This window comes from Acanthochromis polyacanthus, chromosome 2 (assembly GCF_021347895.1).
Source record: "Acanthochromis polyacanthus isolate Apoly-LR-REF ecotype Palm Island chromosome 2, KAUST_Apoly_ChrSc, whole genome shotgun sequence".
Taxonomy (NCBI): domain Eukaryota; kingdom Metazoa; phylum Chordata; class Actinopteri; family Pomacentridae; genus Acanthochromis; species Acanthochromis polyacanthus.
In genome coordinates, this window is record NC_067114.1 from 11,640,966 (window position 1) to 11,660,241 (window position 19,276).

General features: G+C 37.3%; 2 protein-coding genes across 2 annotated transcripts; both read right to left on the reverse strand.

The window, feature by feature from the left end:
- Positions 1-319: 319 nt before the first annotated feature.
- vat1l (vesicle amine transport 1-like) lies at positions 320-14,298 on the reverse strand. The gene is made up of 9 exons (XM_022203339.2): positions 13,602-14,298; positions 12,861-12,990; positions 12,406-12,621; positions 11,879-12,021; positions 9,552-9,655; positions 8,647-8,702; positions 8,308-8,502; positions 3,206-3,289; positions 320-2,307 (listed from the first exon to the last, which is right to left on the reverse strand). Exons 1-9 carry the CDS (start codon positions 13,814-13,816, stop codon positions 2,209-2,211), a joined length of 1,242 nt encoding a protein of 413 aa, XP_022059031.1. The 5' UTR covers positions 13,817-14,298; the 3' UTR covers positions 320-2,208.
- Positions 14,299-15,974: 1,676 nt separating this feature from the next.
- bola3 (bolA family member 3) lies at positions 15,975-17,745 on the reverse strand. Its single transcript, XM_022203341.2, has 4 exons — positions 17,566-17,745; positions 17,334-17,457; positions 16,685-16,773; positions 15,975-16,484 (listed from the first exon to the last, which is right to left on the reverse strand). The coding sequence occupies exons 1-4, from the start codon at positions 17,632-17,634 to the stop codon at positions 16,419-16,421; spliced, it is 348 nt and encodes a 115-aa protein (XP_022059033.1). The 5' UTR covers positions 17,635-17,745; the 3' UTR covers positions 15,975-16,418.
- Between the last annotated feature and the right edge of the window lie 1,531 nt (positions 17,746-19,276).

Sequence of the window (19,276 nt, forward strand, 5' to 3'; positions counted from 1 at the left end):
GGGGAGCTAAATAAGAAACAGCCCTCAGGCATATGGGCTCAATATAGCCTTACAAAACTCAAAACCAGTTCAAGTATGTTTTCCCCTTTTAGAGTCATTAAATTAAAGATTTGTGAGCAATATTTTTCATTTCAATCTCTACAGAATTATGCATTTCCCCTCTGAGTGAAGTATTCTCTAGAATACTGTGGCTGTTAATTAAAAACTCTGCAACAGGTTTATTAGTTGCAACGCGCAATCCTCTGGACATGTGATGCTATATATTTCTGGAGCGAAAGAAATTCACACATTGAGCTAAGACCGCAACACAATGAGAGAGGACTTTGCAGATAAATTTATTCAAGTAAACAGAGCTGTACTCAAAGAAAGTATACAACCAAAACATGACAAAAAAAGATAGGACCACAGGTAAACCAAGGTTCATAAGGAAGATTGTGAACACACTACAGTGCGGAAACACATCTTGGCACACACTTTTCTTTTCTTTTTCAAGGCAATATGAATACAAGAATTCAAAATCACACATACGCTCTCACTCACACACATAAACATACCTGACAATAGGCGTTAAAATTGTAGATGCATTTCCGAACTGTCCACATGTCATCATACTTATTCAGTGCTCCACTGTTTATCACTCAACTTAAAAGCATGCAGAGGTTACCTCTGTTACCTTTGCTGTTAGTAAGATGATCCATTTTTAATTTTAAAATGGCACAATTAGAAATCATTGACTTGTTTTGTTGTTTTTATGGTTGAGAAACTACTTTTTAGAGTGCACTCTGTGACAACCATCCAATATAAAACACACTGAGTAAGCAAGGCCAGGTAAATAGTGAAGATGAAATACTATGCAGTCTGTTTTAATGCTGATCAGTCGTCTGGACAGGGGAGTATATTTGAACAAATCGCAGATGAGGAGCAAAGCAGGGCTTGTCAAGTAAAACACAGTCAGCCTGCCTTTAAACACCAGTTTGCTGTAAAAATAATTCATCTTGAAGTCTTATGGCACTTTTGTTGTGAGGCACCAGCAAGTAAACAACTTTGGTCAGACAAGCAAAGCAGAGACTCCACAAACCTTGAACTGCAGTCTGAATTTCATGCTCAAGAAAATCCAGGATTTATGACTTCCTTTTGCTTTTACATATACTCGGCAAGATTTTGATGCCTCTTGAATCTTCCATTTGTCCTGTTTTACTTAAGTGTCAGTTTCTTTGTGAACTGACAATAAATGTAAAACAGTGTCGTGTTGGGCATTACCAAATGTAATTTAGTCAAGTTTTCAGTGTACAGTGCAGTTGGAAAATTAAGTCCTCAATCCAGTAACTTACTATAAAGGAGCTCTGGTGGCACCACAGGTTCCCCTTATGATCAGGTGAGGAGGATTTTTTAACTAGGTTAAACACCAACTGTCAGATTAAAAATATAGTTTTGTTTGTTCAATGTGAACTTCGCTTGAGGAAAGTATTTCAAGTATTAAACACTCACTTGTAGCTCAAAGGCACTGGTGATCCCATATAATTACAAGTTTGGCCACTGAGAATAAAATATCATGCAAATATCTACACAAACGCTTTTCTACATCTCCTGACTTACACATTACTGGTTGTAACACTATAATTCACTTACTTGGTCAAAAGCATCAAAACACTGGGGACATTTTCTCAAACTTATTTCAGGTGCTGAACTGCAAGACGTGAGAATTAAATTATACTTTTTCTGTTCTGCAAAATGTTTAGACATGTTAGTTTGCTGCTGTATATGGCACTTATGTGTGTTACTAAAACTATTTTCAAGGTTGCTAATCATAAAGAGACAGCTGGTCAGCAGGTTTAAATGCTTAATCAGTCTGTTGCTAATTGGGTAAACTGCTGGAAAATGAAATTAACTATAAAATTAACAACCCTATTGGCTAGCATTACATTACTTCATAGTACAGCAAAGACTATAACACTATTTTGAGGATGACTCTTCTATATGTCGCCTGGGTGACGAACAGGGTGTTATTCTTCATCATATTCTTCGAAGGGTGACAGACAAGAGGCACAAACATTTACTGTACATACATACGTTTATGCATACATGCACACAGCACATGCATACATACATACATACATACATACACACTTGTGTGCGGTTGCGTTCCTCTGCGGTGAATCTGTGCAGCCTGTCCAGTCTCTATGGGTGTTGCAGTGGGTTTTCTTGGGTCTAATGGATGAAAGGCATTCGCTCCTTGCTGTCGTTGTCTCCCTCAGGCTCCTCTTCTTCTTCTCCTGCTTCACTGGTCTCTGTGCTGTCGCTGGCCATCTAGTGGAAGAATATTATTCATCTATCAATATCTGTTTACTGTGAAAATCAAATCAGGTGATGCAGTAAATGTGTAGATGAGTCCTCTGCTGATGGGCTATTCAGAGCCTATATTTTCCCTAGCAGCTTGAGTTTTACTAGGTTTGATCACATCAACTGCTACAAAGGATGAGGAAATTCTATCACCAGTAAACACACAATAAGTCCGCTAGAATATTAGCAGTGTGGTAAATTAAGCAGAGAAGAGGAAAGGAAAGCTCTGTAGAAAATGTGCTCTACACAAGTAAAATAAGGGAGATTTTCTTTTGTTTTGTTTTTGTAATAACTTGATACAACTCATAAACTCACTTAGTACTGTGTGTTCTGTGTCAGTTTATTGCCGTCTTGACCCTGGATTATCAGTGATATATGGATTTTCTTAGTAAATTAATAACTTTATGAGCTTTTTTTGATTAATATTTATGCAATTTGGTATCTTATCAAATGACTAATTAGCCAAGCCAGTCAGATGCTGTACCTGTAAATCATACTTTCAGATTGCGTTCAGCGGAACATTTAAAGTATATAAAATATCTTTGGGGTCATGTTCAATTTGAAAATTTTATTTTATGTTGATGTTTTTTTCAACATTACAAGATGCCAGACAGACAGGTAACTTAGGCTAGTTACTTTAAAACCAACCGATCAGCCACCCTTATTGTGAACATGTAAAATGCTGTTGAATTAGCTGGTGTAAAAACTGTAAATCTTTGTAGAACTGAACCCTTCAACTCTTGAGATCAAGCCATATGAAGAAATTAAACTACTTAACAGGCCTTGTTGTATGTCTTATGAAAGCTTTTAGCTATATGGCAGTTAAGAAACGCTAAGAAATACACTTTAAAAATGCTTTTGTTACCAGAGGTGTGGGAGACTTCTCGACATCCAGAATGAGTTTTCCTATGTTGCCTCTGTCATGAATTCTCTGCATGGCCTCTTTTACCTGAGAATAAAACATAACATGGAGTCCTTTTTAAAAACCTGAAGAATTCCTGCTTTCAACCTGTAAAAATGACAATTATTTCCATTCTAACTATTTCCTGTAAGATGTTTTGGTTGAACGATTTTAGTTTAGCATCAAATGAATTTGTGGCCAGTGTAGATCATTTGAACCAATGGAAGGTCAGAAATTCTTGGAAAGCTTTTGCTGTGGAACAGTTTTAGACTGATACATCTATATTTGCTCCTGACTGTTAAGTAGACAAAAAAGAGCCCAGTGAAACCAAATTTATTTTCAGTGATGTGTAAAACCGGATTTGATGTGTAAAAAATGGTTCAAAATAGTATAATAACCAAGAATGTTTTGAGACTTTTGAATAGCGTAGAGCTCTTAACAATAAAAGATTTCCAACAGAGAGGCTGCCATTACTTAGGAGGGAAAAAAGGAAACAACTGCTGATAAAAAATCTTTTGCTGACTAAATCCACACAAAGACACTGTTAGAATAATTTCCCGGTTATTACAGACGCAGGGCCACGTTTTCAGAACAGCTATAATATAAGCTTCCTCTGTGAGGAGCGTTAACATCCTTAATGTTTACTAAACGATGCTGACTCACTCTGCTGGGCGACGTTTGACATCACAATCAACAACTCAGTGGCTGCAGCAAAGATGCAAGGAGGTTTTCATTAAGCACACAAGTACACTGCTTCACTCTGCTTGTGATTGTGAGAACAATACAGTCTGTAAATCAGAGATTTGATTAACCATCTCACAGAGTGGAGTGAGTGGGCTTGAGTAGTAAATAAATGATGTCAATAATCAACATTTCTGCAGCTTCCTAGAAGATATTTTATATCCTCATATGGGGTTAAAGTGAATCACATAGTGACAAATTAGATTATTTTAATATTTACATTCTGAAAAAAAACTTAAAGCAACATAACAAAGTCATGAGCTTTGAGAATATATTACATCATCTTGATGTTTTTTATTTTATTAGTATGAATAAAGTATAAAATAACTTTATAGTAGCTGTAGTATGGATGGTGATGTAAAAATGATGAACTTACTTTTCTTTATTAATAGATTTATTTCATTAATAGGTTCCACTTTTTAAAACTGATTTAGGCAGTGAGAGCTTTCACTGTCTGTGAGGGTAGAGAAATATAAATTCTAAAGAACTTAAATGGAATTCTATACAGCAAAGCAGATATTGTGTTTCTGTCAGTGATAAATAAAAATAAAACAATGGACCTTTATTACAGATCGAACCACTGCAGACTCAACCAGTCTATTAAACTGCTGTAGAACAGTATTTCTTGACACTTAACCTGCAAAAACATTTCACCATTAAAAAGAGTACAGCCAAAGTCTGCAGACAGGGCTATTAAACAGTCTGCCCACAAAAAGACCAGGCTTCTGCCATCAAGTTGTTTGTGGAAAAAACTGTTCACAACATATTTTCATAGAATCTGACATTTAGCCAAAGTCAACAAACCTACTGCTACCTACTCCTGAGAATGACAGTATGTCTGAATATTTTGAGTCTGTGTGATTTTTTTTTTTTTGTGGCTATCACTCAGGCACAACAATCACACTAGTCCAGCAATTTGCTGCCAACTGCCATTTCAAGAAAATGTGAGATTTGGTCCATATTGGAGTTCAACTGCAGTCTGATTTCTATGAGCAAGATGGTGGACGAATACAAACATGGAAACTGTAATCACCATCATGATTTTCTCCAACTCTACACGACATTCAGCCATCAAGCTGCAGTTGTGAACAGCAAACCAGTGATTACACCATGGTAGAAGAGAAGTGGAGTCTCCATGGTTTGCACTTGTACAAAAATAATGGATTTGCATGAAAACAATGAACACTCAATCCTCCAAAACCAAATTAAGCAGCTGCTCATGTTGGCAGCTCCAAATGGCATTGAGAGATTTGTGTTTCACATACTTTAAAAGCCACAGTTCATATCATAGCAACATTATGTTCACTGGCATTAATGAATCAAGCTTCATATCTCATTATTGTTCTATTTTTGAATACGTTTTCATGTCATAAACTAATATTTAAGCTTCACAGCAATGGACCACCTGTTGTCAACTATTCCCTGCATTTCTTATTGCTCTGTGTCGCCATCTAGTTGTCATGAGAATAATAAAAGTAAAGTTTGCTGTAGCGTGCCAAAATTCTTTTGCCTGCAACTGTGCCACTATTTGGATTCTTGTTTTAATACGACATGTCCAAAAAAAATTCCTACACCCAACAACATACACAGCAGGTCAAAAATGTACACAGTCAAACACTGGTGCAACTCATTAAAGGTTTTCTGACTGATAAAGTAAAGTTTACACACCACAAAAGATTACTCAGGATGCCATACTGCTTTCTCATTACAGTCCACACAGACTCAAGTGAATGTATGCCTCTTTGTCTGAAAGTGTCACAAGCATTCAATTGTGAAAAGAAATCAAGCCAAGTGCAAAATTAGGTCAGAAACTTGTTCGGCACTTTGCTGCTAGCCGGCACCTTTTAGAAGAGACAGCATAAGTTCCACTTAGATTTTGAGTAAATTAAGTCTTTCTATACAATAACCAATAATCACTGTGATAAATTAATGAAGTTTCATTTTTATTTTCAGTATACTCAGCAGCATTTACCTAAGAACCCAAAGTGATAAAGCCTAGTCAAAACCTCAAATTATTCATTCCCAGCCACATATATTTTCCAACGTTTCATTCCAGACAGAAAGGTTGCCATGGTCAACATGTAAACTAACACCTTATAAATTCTCCTTCCAGGCAAATAGATGAGTGAGGCAAGCTGTGCCCCTGGCACTACGGCCCACGCCATCCTCCCCTCTAATGAGATTCTTCATGGGCAATGGTTCCAGTGAATGGACTGAGCAATCTGCCAAAGTTTAATGACAACAGTACATGGGAAGTTTCCCATGAGAAATGAAAATCTGAAGACAGTAATGATTTCATTATTATATTGCTCTCTCTTTCTTTCGCCCTCCATAAATATCGGCACCTCTGGTTAAGATGTATTCTTTAACTTCTAATAAATTCAGCTTTTTTTCTAAATAATATAGGACCACAATGAAAAAAAGAGGAAAATCCAACCTTTAATTCAAGTACATTCATTCAGTGGGGAAAAAATCACACATTAAGAAATAATTCTTTACAACAAATTATGTGTGCCACAATCATTTTTTTAATTTTATTTTTTGCCTTTTTATTGTGATAGTCACAGTGAAGAGTGACAGGAAATGGGGAGAAGAGTAGGGGGAAGACATGCAGCAAAGGGGCAGGAATCGAACCCGAGCGGCTGCGTTGGAGACCAGCCCCTGTACATGGGTCGCCTGCTAAACCCTATGAGCTATACAGGCGCTGTGGGCCACAATTCTTAGCACAACTGATGTTAATACTTTGTACAACCCCCGTTTGTTAACAAAACAGCACCTACTCTTCTCCTATTATACATTTTTCAACAATTTTCAGTGTGAGAGTATGCTTCTGCAATAAAACTTGAATTTATTTTAAGGCTTTCAACACATCTTAACCAGGGGTGCCAATAATAATGGAGGGCGCTGTAAGTTCGGAATGACTCGTAGTCAGCTTCTACTGATGCATTACTTGCAATGCTTCATCTTTAGCCAAAAAAATGTAAGCATTTTTTGAAGTGAAACAAAGGCCAACAATAAACTTTCAATTAGTTACTTTATGAATTTGTATTACGTCTAAGCGGCATAATTGAAAGACTCTGCACACCCACATACATTTTTCACTTATTCATTCATAAATACATGAGGTCACCAAGCTTCCTAACCAATATTAATTCTATCCAGCTGTGGTGTACTGTCTGCTGAAGGCCCTGCAGGTACATGTGGCCCACGATGTGGGCAATCAAGGGAAAGAAATCATATATATAAAAAGATGCTGCTTCATTTACGAGGCCAACATGGGTCAAGCTCACGTTGATTAGACCTGCATCATGCATGGGTCTGCTGTATGAAAGTGGTATTTGAGTTTCCATCAGACACAGATACTACCCGTAGATTGTCCCATAGGTGTCTGAACAGCAGCTTTGAAGCTCATGGCATCTGATTCTACTTAACTTCTAGGAAAAACAAAAATGAGCAAAGACGCGAGTGTGGCCCAAAACTAGACATAGAAATCAAAATCGTTTTTTGTACCAGCCTGCAAACATGGGTATTTATTTGGTATTTTAAAGTTATTTGGTGCTGTAAAGTTGGAGAATTTAACACTGGTGTCTCTGCACACTGTTTCGCCTTTAGAGGAAGCCTCAAGTGGACATTTGAGGAACATTTGAGTTGTTCTCTGTTTTTTTTTCAGCCCCAAAGGTTGAGTTTGGTATCTACTGAGATGTGAAGAGCTAAGGGCCCACAAAAGTACCTCGGTATCTATAGAAAACTGACAGCCTCAACATGTTGGGGTCTCAGAGAAAATGCAAATAATGTACCAGTTAAATTCAAACAGTGTGTTCAAACATTTCCTACCAATACCGATCAGCGATGCCCACCTGAAGACGACTATTGAGTAAAGACCGCTAGACACAGTTATTTTCTCCACAGCGTCTTATAAAGAGGTCCAAAGCAAGTAATGCAAATATCGTGATTAGACGAGGTATCTCCTTTACCAAGATTTCCCAGAACTACTGACTGAAGGGAGACTTAAAGAGTCTGTAGCAATCAAAAGTGAAGTGATTGATGTATGGCCTGCTGGGCTTTGTGTGGGTGCGCAATAATTGTGGAACAGGAAGATGCAACCTACCCACCATCTGTGGAAAAATGTCCAAGAACAGCTGACAATGTCCCACAGAAAGCAGCAGTAGCAAACAACAGATTATATGCTGCCCAGGATATTTGCATAAAATCCTCTTAAATCAATCCTGGCATCTCTGATTATGTTACTACTGTAATCAGATCATTTTTAATTTGATCAGCATTGACCTCACTGTCTTCGCTCTCTTGTGGCTCCAGGCTCTTACCTCCTCCAGCGCCCACAAGGAGTCCACTACAGGCTTGATCTTCTTTTGGTCATAGAGACACAACAGTTTGTCCATCACTGATTTCACAAGGCTACATCTCCCTTGTTTGAAGAGGAGGTTGAGGAGCGAAAACCCAGCTATGACTTTGTTCTCCTCGTATAGTTTAATGGGATTCACCTTCTCCACCTGCCACCACTGGAGCAAAGCAAACAAGAGTGACACGTTGATCCCAAATGACTCATCTGTGTATGTTTCATTTGCCATGAACTTTAATTCACTGAGTAGATACGCAGTACTGTTTCCTTCAAATATTGATGACAGACTGAATCTCTGACTCACGGATTTTGCAAAGCTGAAGAAACTCTTTGTTTCCCCAGTCACCATGTTTGATGCGCCTGAAAAAACAAAAATAAAGGGATTGCTGTATGCTGGACAGAAGTGACATGTCAATAATAGGCAGCCATGAAGCATGAATGGTGAGGTGGGGGAGGATCAGTTGGCACCTTTAGACCCTTAGATCTCTGCAAGCATGCCTTTGCACATATTCAGTATAACTACAACTAATGAATTAATCTCTCTCTATTGCTGTTACTTGATTCATGAGGTTTGACAGGAACTGCAGTAATTAACAGAGATCAGACAGAAATGCGAGTAGCGGAGGAGGAACTCCAGAGTAAATCTCATTCAAATCAGCATTACTATTGTGCAACTGGTCCTGCTGTCAAAATATTAAATGAATGCAAGACTTTTATTTAAAGGAATTGCACAACACTACGGGAAATAAGCTTTTCTGATACCACTCTCACACCCGCATTCTAAAAATGAAGCTTTAGCCAGAAGACAGTTAGCTTAGCTTAGAATACAGAGCAGAAACAACTAGTCGGACTCTGTTCAAAGATAAAAGAATCTACAAGCACCTCTAAGGCTTGTTCAATCTGCATAAAAAACCTCAAGTACACAAACATCAGATTTTGCTTTAACAAAGTGTAATGTGCCAGATTATTTTTAGGACAGGAACTGAGACTTCAGAATGATTTTGATCTTCTCATCTGATCCCCAGTAAGAAGCATGTATGAGTATCTATCAAAATATGAAAATGATTTCTTTAGCAAAATGATCCTCCAAGTAAAAGCAAATTGGCAAAAAAAAATGTAACTAATGCAATGAAATGTAGTTATTTTCACTTGGAAAGTAATAAATGCAAATGCAAAGGCACAGCAAAGGTGTAAGTGTTTTGTCCTCACCATAGAGGATGTAAGTTCCCAGTGGCTTCAGCAGGCTCAGTCCTTTCCCTGTGTTCTCCCCACACAGGCAGTCGAGCACAACGTCCACTCCTTCTGGACAGATCCTAAAACATCAAGAACAAATCAGTGAAGTCCTCTCATAAACACGCTAAAGTACTGACAAAACATTGAAGTCCATTATAATAATACTATATATATATATATCACTGGAAAGAAAAGCATTTTTCTTCAATGAAGATAACATTAATTGGAAATACAGCCTAGACATTCTTAATGTGGTAAATGGCTATTCTAGCTGATGCCTGATTTTTAATGAAATACCTACACAGGGGTACAGAGGAACATTTCCAGCAATCATAACTCCTGTGTTCCAGTGCTACATAGTGTTAGCTAATGGTGTTGAAAGGCTCATTGATGACTAGAAAACCCTTGTGCAATTATGTTAGCACATGACACAAAAAGTGTGAAGTTGTCTGGGTGACCACCAAAGTTTTGAAAGGTAGTGTATATAGAAATATATAATCCAAAAATGTCCAGGCAGTTTCACAGAATCCAAGCTGATGTCTTCAAACGTCTTGCTTTAGGTTTACAATTACATTAAACAGAGTTCTAACACTGGAGAAACTCCAAATAGAGAGGGTTAGGGAGAGAATGGTTAGAGTTTTGATTCATTAAAAAAACATTTTAGCTGAAAACATTAGTCAGTAAAGTGATGCATCCAATGACAGGAAGTTTATTTGCAACAATTTTAAGCTCAAAACACATAATCACTTTTGTTTTTTGATTTTATTTTCAGCTTTTGACTAGACATCACTCTGAGCTTTAGGAAACTATCAACAGAATTTTTCACAAATTTCTAGCATTTTGTATCTTGAAAATAGCCAGAAGATCCATAATGAAAAACAACCACAACTTAATGTACTGAATACCCAACAATCAGTTAATCTATTAAGAGTTTCAGCTGTAAATATGCTGTGACAAGTTCATCTACAAAAATATAGTGTGAAATAAAACAACATTTGCGAAATATGGCTGCATCACCTTGTTTACGGCTGTGAGCAGTAAATATAAAAAGGAAAAACATATTCTATGAGTCCATATATTCAGCCTGTGATTCATACTCTGGCGCAGCTTCAGGTTTTGTCTAATCATGGATTCATAAGATATCAGCACTGATTCTCTGGAGTCTTACTCTGAGGAAAAGTTGCAGCTTGCAGCCCACATTTTTTTAGTTTGACTCTGCCTACAGTTTTCTTATACAGAGATTATTGATGTTTTGCAGTGCCCACATTACGCCTCATGGGTAACAAATTCTATATTTTGTTAAAAAAACATTGGTGGTCTGATCGCAGACAGAATCCATGAGAGAGAAAAAAGTCTGCCATAAATGAGACTCATTAAAGGAACGGATAAAGAAGAACTAAAGGCATGTCGGTATCAATGGGACCATAATTCCTTGCTTTCTGCCTTGTGGCCCTGAACACCTGCTTGGCTGAACTGCTTGGTGGTCTTGTGATTCCCATGGATTTTGCCTTTTGTAAAAACACTAATTTAATTGTACTTTGTACTTGATCCTGGGAGGAATGTGTGGGCCAGAGAGATGAAAGGCAAAATAATCCATTACCACTGCTGATATGTAGGCAGAAAGCATGAGACATCAATTTGTAATGACGCTATTTGAATCTCTATGTATCATACTGTGACAAATAAAGTTGTACAACATCCTTTGTATATATGGTGCAGCTACACTGGGTATAGAAAAGCCACAAATGATAGTAAATAACTGCTAAAGCTCTGTGATGCAACAGGCCATGTGGTGATGGAGTCATCGAAAGCTTAGCAACATCTTTAGAATGAAATTAATCAAACTTTACAGCAAAAAATGTAAACCTGTGGCTAACTGCATTCCATCTAACACAGTGTCTGCTGCAAGTGCATTTCTTTGTAGCCTAAACTGGCTTACAGCATGCTGTGTTGCCAATGGAATGTGTAGGGTATCGCTGCACAGGCCTAATTGGCTCAGTTGTTCCACATTGCCGGTGCAGACCTCCACCCTACACAATGCTGCTGCTCTCTGAGAGGAGCTGGGAGTTGCCATGGGGACCAGTGCCACGCAAGTCCAAATGAGGCAGCCTGTAACATCTGCATCCTTGCACAGACCTCTACCCTCAGCAAAGTCCACGTTATCACATTAGGTAGCATGTAGAAGTCCAGCAAGATGATGCTCTCAGTTTCAGTTTAATCTAATAAACCGCTACAGAGATATGTCACAAGAAATTAAATACAGACTCTTCAGCTTCAAATCAAGACAAACTTTGCATGCTTACTTTTTGACTTCTTGTATGTAGTCAACATTTCTGTCAAAGAGGTGAGTCACAGAGTCTCTGATGGCTGCGTGTTTGAAACATGAGGCGATCCCAAACACAGTAACATTAGGCACAGTGGAGCACAGCTGAGCCACAGCTTGACCCTGGAAATAATAACAGTTACAATTTATCAAAGCCTGAGAGCACAAATAATAACCGTAAATGGATCACAAAAGGAAACAAAATCCGCTATGACAGTAAAGATGCATCCAGGTAGAGTAGTGCTTAAAATCTAGGTTTCACTAATTGTAATTATGCTTTTTTAAACTAGTTATAAAACCTATGAATATGTTTTTTTTTTACTTTTTAAGTATGTTTAAGTCATTCCAAAACTTTAATTACTACAAAATGTTAAAGTTCTAGACAGAAATAATTTGAAATCCAGTATATATTTTCATTTTGCACTTTCACATTAACAACAGACATCAGCTATATTAAGAGTTTGATTGAATTGTTTTGTGTAATATACATACAAAACACAGACTTACTACACCACCTCCTGCTGAGTGAACCAACACTGACATCCCCTCCCGCAGACTGGCAACCTCAAAGAGCATCATATAAGCCGCCACAAAGTTCAGGGAGAACGCCGCAGCCTCAGCAAACGTCATTTCATCTGGCATCTTGTAGACAAAATCCACCGGTGTGCAAACCACCTCTGCCCAGGCATTGTAATTTACAAAAGCCATAACTCTGTCGCCTATCTGAAAGAAACATGGTAGAGCAGCAGGATAACAAGGAGGTACTGATGTGAAACAATCATGTGGCTCCAGAGCGGGGGCGTTATTTGTACAGTAGATTATGGATTAACGCTAATGTATTTCTCTTTGTTATTCTTACAGCACTTTTCCATCTGCATCACCTCTTAGTTTGCAGATTCTGCGCTTCTGGCTGCATTTAATCATAATAAATCACCACATTAGCAACCTGTAATTTCACTAACCTCAAATCCCTTTGTGTTTTCACCCAGTGACTCTACTATTCCAGAGCATTCAAATCCAGGGACAAGGGGGGGTTTTGGAGGATTATCAACAGTCCCCTGACGTACCATCAAATCCAGGAAATTCAAGCCACTGCAACAAGGAATAAGTAGCACTTCAGTGTTTATTGATAATAAATCAATTTTAATTTCATTTAATATTTCCATCAAAACCATGGCACTGAACTGTCTCTGACCCCTGACAGCCATTTAACACCAAATGTCCAGTATGAGCTGATTAAAAGATTTAGGGAGTACCCAGTTCTATTTATTTCATTATTATCAGCAGTGACTCACAGGCTGTTCCTCTGAGGACACAAGGATGGATTCACTGAACAAAACGGAATGCACTTTTAATTTCCCTAAACTGTGAGTTTGTAAAAATTGGCTGCAATCTGGGACGTACTAACCTGAATAATATTCTGTAAACTGATGGTTAATACCATAGAAATTGTGATCTCAAATGCCTGAATCTGACTGAGTGATGCTGGCATCAGTTTTTGCTTGTTTTGAACGGGCTTCAAGCAACCAACCCTCTTGTACTAGAAAAAGACCTGTGGCTTCATGACTGCGAATTTCACAGCAACATGTGCCCGTTCTGCGTTCATACTTGAGAAAAATACAGAGCAAGTGAGAGCAAAACGCCAGATCACAGCTCAGTAGCTAAGTACACACGATAGATATTACTGATATTGCCATATTTACCATGCTTTGACGCGGATCTTCACTTCACCATCCTGAGGCTCGGGCATTGCCTTCTTGGTTACCTTGAGTTTGTTTAGACCTCCAAAACCTGCCAGTATCACCGCTCGCATTTCTTTGGCGTTGCCGGACGATTCCACGTTTTCTAATTCTTTGCCCACGTTTTTGTCTATCATGAACTCGGTCTCCTCGGTCATATCAGCTCCTTCTTTTGCCATGTCGGAGACCAGCTGCTTTCTGCCTCTCGATCCGCTGCTTCTCGGTGCTGATGTGGTGTTTGCAGCCTGAACACAGACAGGCGCTGTATGGATCAACAGTGGAGACTACAGCCTTACCAACTGCTGTTTTATTCACTCCTGCAAAAAAAAACAAAAAAACAAAAACCTCAAGTCCTTAATAGCAGCCTATACACATGTGTTTTTTGTTATTAAAGTCACAGAGATGCTGATTATTGCAACAAAAGTTCGCTATTTCTACGATCAGGTAAATATTTCATCTTTGTGCATCACCTTTTCTCTTGCAGCATAAAGTGCACCATCTGCTGGTGAACTGTGTGCAAAGCTTTATTTATGTTAACGTATCAATGAAACTCATGCATATCTGTTTTAATGCACGTATTAAATTCTGCAGTCTTGCTTCCTGCTAAAACCCTACATCAGGTGTGATGCCTTCAGGTGCTGTCAAATTTGCAGAACAACCAATTAGTTGCTTAGATTTCCAGTGAATGGAGCAAATCACATCAAGAGATAAACTGTGATAAAGCTCAACTAATACACAAAACAGAAACAGGGAAGCAGACAAGAAATATTAAGGTGGTGTATTTAGTAATATTTGCTTTGGAAATTGCACAAGTTTGCGTAAGCGGAAGTGACCATAAACAAGAAATACCAAGTTGCACTGTGGGCTACAACATAATCCTGTTTTTACAGCCTATATTTTCTTACATTTTGTAAATTTCAGTACGCCAACTTTGTTAACAGCCAATTTTTGCTTTATACTAGAAGGTGTACGGATAATTCTTACTGAATTACTTTGATAGCTGAATAAATTTTAAAAATCTGGTTACTTTCAGGCATTTCTGAAAGGCCCCACTTCCTGCATTATTGTACGTTAGCTTCTTTTGAGATAGGAGCTCAGTCATAATTTCATGGAATGTCTCAATTTTTCTTACCAGACAGCACTAAAACTTGCGAAAACCTTTCAAATTACACATTTAGACACCACCACTTCATAGTTGTATTATTTTTTGCCAACAGTGGGCAGGAGAAATCAAGCTAGCAGCAACAGAACATTAGCCTTCGCAATTCATTACGTCATTAGCGTTGCTGTGACGTAAGTGATAGTAAACAGTTTACTTACTGCACTTTAACTCGAAGCTGAAGGACTTTAATAAGATGAAAATGACAGTAAGTACAAAAACCTTTCATACCTTACTTACAGCCGTTTACTTTTTTGTTGCGACTTTGTGTCCATTACATTGTAGAGTTTAAAACATGCTAAGCTAACGTTGCTAGCTTCATAACAAACCAAAACAAGCAAATGAAAAAGGCTTAGAAAGTGTATAGAATTGCAGATTTGGGTGATTATTTGTGGTCAAATGCTTTATTGCATTATTTTTGATTAGCATGAAATATTGATTACTGAAACTTTAAAGCATAATGCAAATCTAATAATCTATCTAATCTAGTTTTGTGGCACCACAGGCTTTAGAAATCAAATAATCATCAACTAAGATCTGTGTATGTTCAGCAAAACCTTGTCCATGTACTACATAGCATTATTATTTATGGATACATTTTAACAAGTATCCTATTTAGTTAGATTTTTATAGAATGTGAATATTTCCTAAGAAGAAAAAAAGCTTGTCAGTGTGGTGTCATTTTAAACAGGGTTGGGATTTGAATATTGCAGTTTCTGATATAAGCTGATATATTAAAGATTTAATGCTTAAAACACATTTTGAGGCTTTCTATTTGGTCAGCAACTTTCAAATTGTTCAACTCTTACACCAATGTTGGAAAAGGATGCAGGAAATATAACTTTTAGCAAGTGTCCCTCTTTCCAACATCCCTTTGACAACTGCAAATTATATTTTAGGTTTATACCTAAAGTATTTAAATGTATTGTGAGTTGTTTAGTTCTGAGTTAAATGGCCATAAAAATGAGGACAATTTTTGTAAAAACTTGCAAATGATTTTTTGATGCGATTGCTCAACTAAAGCTCAACACTTATTTCCAACTTACATTATCAGTGCAATACGAACACAAGATCCATTTACAATGCAGTGATAGCGATCACTTCAAAATCAATCACCTTTCATAGGACAGTAACAAATAAATTGTAGACACAATGTCAGTGACACAACAAACTAGTGCTCCATAGAAAGACTGTTTTATTCACATTTTCTAAAAGGGTCTGTAGTTGTTCTCCACTATCCGTCCTGACTGTATTCATTATTTTCTGGACAGCTTATTATTACACCAGCATTGCTACCAACCCTGAGAAGACCCCCAAATTGGGAAGAAACCTACAGGACTTGACATTTTACCAAGTCATTGTGTGCGTATCATAGCCTTTTTATACATTACCTCAGAGTTGAAGATATCTCACTAACTTAGTGTAATCTTACCTGCATCACACATTTTACACTGTCACTGTGTAACTGCCACAGATGATGTCCCTCTGCATTTCCGCCATTGGCATATGCAAAATTCTCATGAAATCCATTCATGACACAATATCCTCTTTACAACTGTACATTCATAATAGATAGTTTGAACAAAGGAAAAGGTCGTGTGATGACATTGGACAGATTTTCTCTAGTGTTTTGGGATTTCAGTAAATATTCGTAGTCCATGCATTCCTTGAATCTCATCCTTGAGTGCCTGTGAAACATGAAACACAACAACCAATGAATTAAATTGGGGTAATATAAATGTAAACATCTACAAGTGTTCACGGAGATAATCGACACAAAAACATGCTAAATTGGTTGTATAATTAGACTAGTACAACATAACATGCAGTCTTGGATTAGCTGGCATTTTTCTACCGCCACAAGTTAAATACTGGGCTGAGGATTTACCTGATTGACTAGTTGGTGTTGCTGAACAGTCCTTTTTCCTTTGAACTCACTGGACTCTATATGGATCTCGTACATGGCCCCACAACCACCTAAACGCAGCACAGGATCACAGACAACACTGTCATTTCCCCAAGTGTATGTTGTGACCATCTGATTTCAACTAGAGCTGCAACTACCAATTAGTTTTATGTTCAGTCAACTTTTTAATTACATTCTTCAGTAAGTGAGAAGTTGTTTTTGGCTATAAAATGGCAGAAAATGGTGAAAAATGTAACTCATTGTTTCCCAAAGCCATCCAGAAATTGTCATTTCATCCACAACCCAAAGATATTCAGTTTATTGTCAAATAGGAAGAAAGAAGCAGAAAACATTCCACTTTATGCAGCTGAAATCATAGAATTGTGACTTAAAAAGAAAAAAGAAATACTCAAATAGATTATTCAACTACCAAAACAGTTTGATGAAGAATAAAGTCAAGGAAAAGCTAAGACAAGCTTATACGAAATACAGTTTTATCAGGTTCACTCAAAGTAAAGCCCTAAGTGTGCGGTTTAAATCCTAGGATATATTAATAATTGTGGTATTTGATGTTATCACAAATAACCGCGATCATTTGAATCCAACCAGTCCATGTTAAACAAGTGTTTACCTGATATATCCACAACTTTGAGCGATGAGGCTGACGGGAACTTCTCCCTCAGTATCTTCGCGATGCGGACTTCTCCGTCCGTTTGGGTGGACAGACATCTCTGCAGCTGCCCAGAAACAACAACCTGAGGAGGAGCGATAAGTTAAAGGCAAGTTTAGCAAACTGCTGTTAGCATTAAGCTACATATCGACCCTGTGAACTGCAGCGCAACGACTGTTAAAAATGTATTTACTCGGTTACTGCGAATAACCCGGAGAGCAGAGATCATAGTGCTGGTCAAGCTCCGATTACAAGGAAACATTGTGAAAAATATTGCGTCAGATTAATCACTGGACGTTTATAAAACCAACATCGGTCGCTCAACAATTCATGTCCTCAGACCACTTCGTCCCTGGAATATGACGTCACACATCCGGGTACTAGAAGGGTCGTTTTTCAAAAAAACAATATTATAATAACATAATAACAACATAATAAAATATAATTGTTATTAACAAAACATAACGCTAATGTATAAACATACACATACATTATCAAAACATAGGCCTGTCCATGTAAATTCTGACAGAATTTACATTTAGAACTACAGTATTTCAGAATTACAGTATTTTCTTACTCCCGTCTTAGCTGGAAAACCATATTTAAGATTTCAGTAGTAATTCAAAATGATTAATTTGAAATTGATTAAATTTTAATCACTGGGGAAAAAAGAGCAAGGTTTAAAACAAGGGTATGCCTACCCATAGAGTGGTGATGACTTTTGCATTGTTGTCTTTTGTTGACTTTAGTACAGCACTGCTATTCTTTTCTAACTGTCTTGGTGTCACATTTGCTATGGTGTGTTTAAATTACACTAGATTTTATTGTGATGTTTGCTAAATCGGTTTAACACACATCACAATATCATTTTTTTTGTTCAGTGTTCATTTCAGGTAGATTTCTGAGAACAGTTGCTTCCATGTTTTTTATTTAAACATGGAAACAACTTGTAACTTTCCACATATAATGCCAATTTATAAACTAAGCTCTATGCACATCAGTGATATGGAAATTGGATTTACATCACCATCTGGCATGTCAAAGTACCAAACAATTACAACCTTGGCATGCTAAACTCAAAACACATTTCGTTTTATCAATGTTGGACAGCTCAAGAGTTGGCAAAAACGTTTTCAGTAGAAAATATGGATATTCTACCAATTTTTTTTGTTTTATTTATTTTTTTGCAAAACTTAGTACTGGGTTCAAATCTGAGATGATGGAGCAACATATTTCCTGACGTCTGTTTGTACTGACATAGACTGCATATAAGAAACAAATGACAAGTATATGCATATATATGTATGGAGAAAAAACATGATTAAAGCTTTATTTATGGAAGTAACTACTATACACACAGCATTATCCATGCATTATGATGTTATCATGTTTCATATAGTGTCAGTGTATGATTTTGACCTTTAAAGCCAATAACAAGAGTCACCATGTTTAAAAAATTAAAATTTTTCTACTCCATATGATCTCTGATTGTCATTGAAGGAAATCATACAGTATTAACTGATTAATAATATAAAAGAAAATAAAGTGTGGAATCTGATTGTAACTGCACATTCGCTGCACATGATGTGAACACAATAAGTATAAAAATTGTTATGCAAAGCAAACATATTGTTTAACATATATTATTCTACAAGGCCGTTTTTCATTTATAAAAAGTCATATAAGCAGGAAAAACACAGGTTGAGCTTTTATTATGGCTCTTGTTTATTTTAAGTGAAACTCTGAAGGCCACTTGTACTGAACCAGGCTGCATTTGTTGCTGAAGTTCTTCTCATTGATGACGTTTAAATTTAACGCAGAGCTTAAGGGGTTAATGTGCGAGGGAGTCATTCCAATGAGCAAGCACAATGAACTTGCACAGCAGAGCTTTGTCACAAGGACAT